At 33.3% G+C, this 5,501-nt stretch overlaps 1 protein-coding gene across 1 annotated transcript in view; it reads right to left on the bottom strand.

Moving 5' to 3' along the window:
* Positions 1-45, bottom strand: part of LOC137630947 (uncharacterized) — a 4,452-nt gene extending 4,407 nt beyond the window's left edge. Inside the window, exon 1 of the mRNA XM_068362480.1 lies at positions 1-45. This exon is cut by the window's left edge and continues 112 nt beyond it. Within this exon, the coding sequence (XP_068218581.1) occupies positions 1-45 (45 nt within the window).
* Between the last annotated feature and the right edge of the window lie 5,456 nt (positions 46-5,501).

The following is a 5,501-nucleotide window of genomic DNA, read 5'->3' as shown; positions in this document are numbered from 1 at the left end:
TAATAACAGCAGCAGTGCCATGGCGTTGATGTGACTTAACCGCATCTGGAAGGTTGTTTTTATTATTATTATTATTATTATTATTATTATTATTATTATTATTATTATTATTATTAATTTAATTTTTTTTATTATTATTATGATGATGATGATAATTATTATTATTATTATTAATTTTATTTTTTGTTATTATTATTATTTTTATTATTATGTCTATTTTCATTTTTATTATTATTATTATTATTATTATTATTATTATTATTATTATTATTATTATAAACTTGAGAATGAAATTGACACAGATTTTGTTGGTAAATGTGTTAAGATTTTGTCTAAATATACTACATTTTGACTCAGATATTATTAGGCCAATTTGATTTATATTTCTATACGTTCCTGGAATTTTGCCGTATTCAAAATAGAATTTGATTATCGATATAGTTGGACAATTGCTCAGTGTCCAGTTACATTTTTGCATCTACTACTTTGCAGAGATAATGAAGATGTAAGAATCTAGTAGAAAGGGAAAAGAAGCAATAGATAAACCGAATAATAATGATATTATGGTAGAAGCAATATTAGCAGTGGAAGTCGATTTTGCATAACTGCATTGAAGGAACATTGTTAATAGTTGCATTAGTTATAACAAGAAGAACAATAATAAATTTCTTTAGTATCAATGTTGATACTGTAATCTGCGGGAAAAAAATTTCTAAATCAAAATGAAAGAACAAAATAAAATAACTAGATTAGTAAAAACGCTTCTCAGATTCGATTTCTGTTTAGCGTGTCTTTTTAAAGGGGTAAATTAAGACTAGAAACATGGGAATTATAACACATTTAAGATCAGGAAGAACATTCGAAGTTTAGAACCTATTAACTTTCACCCTTGCGGAAAAAAAAAACGTCCTTACGAGTACAAACAAATCAATATTATTGTTTCAATAATTATGAAAACATAAGATTAAAAGAGAAGAGATGCACGTGTCAGTGTAAATATTTGCTTTTACTACTACTACTACTACTACTACTACTACTACTACTACTACTACTACTACTAATAATAATAATAATAATAATAATAATAATAATAACGGCAATTGAAAACTAACAATTGCGTAATCTATTTGACTAACGAATAAGATTAATCTTATTGAAACTAATAAGGATATTTTTCCACGAATTTCATCTTTGCCCTACATAAAAAGAACTCTATTTCTTGTATGTATGATAAGGTTATATCCCCGACTCCTAGCGGTTGAAATTGGAAGCTTCGATTCTACTCTGCCAATATATTCAATTTATTGTTTTCATGGACCACTTGTGATAAATGTAACATTCCAGTTCATGTGGCTCAAAGTTCACCCTCATTTTCATTTGATTTTCATTATGATAACTATTCAAGCATAGGGACGAGCATTTTTGTGGTGATTATGCATTTTTATAAGTCAATTGTAAAAAAAATTCCGATGATGGAATAGTGTTCTTTTTAACTTTTATATTTGTGATATAACGATATTTGTTAGAGTAATTCCCGTTCTGAGTGGGGATGCTTTAATAGGGTGAAAAGGTTTGCGTGTCTCTATGATTACCCAAGCTGTAGGCTACTAGTTAGGGACACCCATTCTATGTTGGTTTGCTGTTAGCTATCAGACAAAAGTCTCTCACCATCACCAATCCGCAGTGACCAGCGTGGTTATGAAAACTGGCCAAACCCCAGGCACAGATAAAGACATAATATCCTAACTTGAAGAAAATTTTAGAAATTGTGGCCTAACCTTTGAAAGAACCCTCAAATATATTTAACAGTTAGTGTTTCTTGTTTTTTTAACAATGTTAACTGCACGGAAATCTCAATGAAAATCCCTTAAGTAACGACAAATCTGCCTTATCAGCAAAAGACATCTGAAAGATTTTGGAAATTAATTTTACTTCATTTACAGTTTCCTCTTATAATGATAACAGAGACTAGCACTTTAAGACACAATTGAGAGCAAAAGTAAAACTGCAAAAAAAATGGTTCAGTTTTTTCTTCACTTTTCATGTTGACGTGAGACAAAATGCTAATTCTCGTTATTCCTTTATTAGGAGATTCAGAAAATATTTTGTATATTTTGTAAAGACATCAGTTTTTATGTATTTTTTCGCGCTAAGCATTACCCCCAATTAATTGTTTGGTATTTATCTATATAATATTTTGAAATAGTATTACGAAAAGCTGAAAAGGCAGTCACTCATCAATGGTTGTCTCATTCGTGTAAGATAAACGATGTACTTTAAACTATTTTATTTAGGTAGTAGGTTGACCAGGGCACCAGCCACCAGTTGAGATACTACTGCTAGAAAGTTATTGGGTCAGACAGTACTACATAGGATCCATCTCTCTGGTTACGGTTCATTTTCCCTTTGCCTACATATACACCGAATAATCTGGCCTATTCTTTACATATTTTCCACTGTCTTCATACACCGGACAACACTGAGATTACCAAACAATTCTTCTTTCAAGGGATTAACTACTGCACTGTAATTGTTCAGTGGCTACTTTCCTCTTAGTAAGGGTTGAATAGACTCTTTAGCTATGGTAAGCAGCTCTTCTAGGAGAAGGACACTCCAAAATCCACCCATTGTTCTCTAGTCTTGAATATTGCCATAGCTTTTGTACCATGGTCTTTCACTGTTATGGGGTAGAGTTCTCTTGCATGAGGTTACGCTCCTCGGGCATACTATTCTATCGTATTTCTCTTCCTCTTATTTTTTCTAGTTTTTATAGTTTATATATTAAATATTTATTTCAATATTGTTAATGTTCTTAAGATATTTTATTTTAATTGTTAATTACTTTTCTTGTTGTTTCCTTATTTCCTTTCCTCACTGGGCTCTTTTCCCTGTTGGAGCCCTTGGGCTTATAGCATTCTGCTTTTCCAACTAGGGTTTTAGCTTAGCAAGCAATAAGAAGGATAATAATAATGGACGAACCTCTAGAGATTGTTAATGAATATACGTACTTAAGACAGACAGTAGGTGTTTCCCCAGGACATGAAGCCGAAATTAAAAGGACAACCATGGAAAGAGATTATAAAAAGTAAAAGATTCTATTTATTTATATGGTCGTATCAGTATTAACTTATGCATCAGCAATTTGAGCCTTAATAAAGCCCCTAGAACATGAGCCAGTTGCAACTCAAAGAACTATGGAAAGAAAATGGATGGGGATAACACTAAGAGACAGAAAAAGAGCAACATGGATACGAAAGAAAACTAAACTAGAGAATATTCTAAAACATGTATGAAAAAGAAATGGTCATGGGCAGGACATATGATAAGAATGACAGATAATAGATGGACATTAAGAATAACAGAATGGGTCCTAGAGATTACAAAAGAAGAAGGGAATGGAAGAGAAGACGATGGATTTACGAACTAAGAAATTTTCGTGTCTAAACTGACATAGAAGACCATAAACAGACGCAAGTGGAAGGACATGTATGAGGCCTTTATCCTGCAATGGACTGGTAACGGCCTATGAGATACACACACACACACACACACATATATATATATATATATATATATATATATATATATATATATATGTGTGTGTGTGTGTGTGTGTATACATATTGTATAATTATGAAACTGAGGTTAATTTATTGGACTATAAACTAAGAGCGGTATGAACATATCTAACAAGATGTGGGAAAGATGCCAATCAAGTAGGAACAACCTTAATGTTGAAGTTACGAAAAATAATTAACTTCTTAAAAAATAAAAGTTTCCTGTTAGGGACTTGCAACTTACAGGTATAAATTAAACATTCTGAGCTATCTTATGGGAATAAGTTAAGCATTATGCAATGTATGCATAAGAAAATTATGAAGAAAACCAAAAGTAATCGTTTCAAAAAAGTTACCATACACTAACCTCGTTCTATACAGTAGCAATCAACACCAACTAAACCGCGTTTAAAACACCGAACAACTTCTCCCGACTTCTTCCTCAGAAGCAATGGATATCAATGTTGGCAATAAGTCCCCTTCAACTTGAAGAGACCTTGCAAACAAGCGCTAGTCAAGAAATGCAGATGCACACGACCCGCGTCAGGTACTCTCAAAGACTTGTGCCTGGACGTATTCTCCCAGAGGGCCACTTTCCTGGTATGGCTGAGGGAAAGGTTGCCTAGAGACTGTGCTCTCGGCATTATATAGGCACATATAGAAGGGGGGGGGGCAGAGAGAGAGAGAGAGTGTGAAAGGGGTGTGGGGGAACGGTTGGTTTGCCAACAAACAGCGACGGATCGATAATATGTGCCCCATTTCTGACATATTTATATGAAGGTATTATAGTGTCATATTGACACTTTTAACGGATCATTGAAACCTTCAATGTGTTATAAAAAATATATTGGTGCAGAGGAAAGAGAGACTGCTTACGTATTACAAAAGAAAATCTTGCGTATTTTCGTATTATTATTATTATTATTATTATTATTATTATTATTATTATTATTATTACTATTAATTTTATTATTATTATTATTACTATTACTACTACTACTAGTTAGTAGTAGTAGTAGTAGTAGTAGTAGTATCTAAGCTACAACCCTAGTTGGAAAAGCAAGATGCTATAAGCCCAAGGGATCCAACCGGGAACAATAGCCCATTGAGGAAAGGAAATAAGGAAATAAACGATATGAAAAATAATGAACGATAAAAAATAAAATATTTCAAGAAGAGTAACAACACCAAAACAGATACATCATATATAAACTATAAAAGGACTTACGTCAGCCTGTTCAACAACAAAAACATTTTCGTAAGTTTGAACTTTTTTATATGCGCATGTGATCAGAAAGGGGGGGGGGGTGGCTTTTAAGGGGAAAGAAATGCCCGGGAAGCTATGGCTCTCTCTTCCTGTCCATCAACATTTACCATCGAAAGTTTTTTTTTTCTCTCTTGCTTTCTAAGTCCTTTCCGGTATTCCTTCCTCGGACGGAAAATGATCGTTTACATGTATTCATGTATTCATATGTACTAATTATATACTTAAAAAAGAGCTGACATTTGTATCTTTGTGGATGGAAATAAAATTTAGTTTCACTAATGCATCTTTTTTAAAGGATGATGTAAAAAGAAAAACAGAAGTTTATTTATTAGCTTTCCCGTCAAATAGCGACTGCCAGAGTTACGAATCAAGTGTAATATTTGTGATTCTGTATCTTTCTCTGTTTTTAAGTCCACTCAAATAGTTTTTGAGACGGGAAAAAAGAAAGAAAAAAAATTAAAAACGAAAGTGTCAGCTGCTTTGACTGACTCTTCAAGGAAGGCTTTTCGAGGTTCTCCGAGGTAGGAGGGCTGAGGTGTGTGAGGGAGGTAACAGGATAAGGGTAGAGGAGGGTAACTAGGGTGGGGGGTTGGAGGATTGGACAGGAAAGGTGGGGGGGGGGGGTGACCAGAAAGGGTAGTGCGTGAGGGCATTTTGTATCCCGTAATTATCAATGC

This window comes from Palaemon carinicauda, chromosome 39, assembly GCF_036898095.1.
Source record: "Palaemon carinicauda isolate YSFRI2023 chromosome 39, ASM3689809v2, whole genome shotgun sequence".
In the NCBI taxonomy this organism is placed as follows: Eukaryota; Metazoa; Arthropoda; class Malacostraca; order Decapoda; family Palaemonidae; genus Palaemon; species Palaemon carinicauda.
This window is presented reverse-complemented; position numbering and strand designations above follow the sequence as displayed.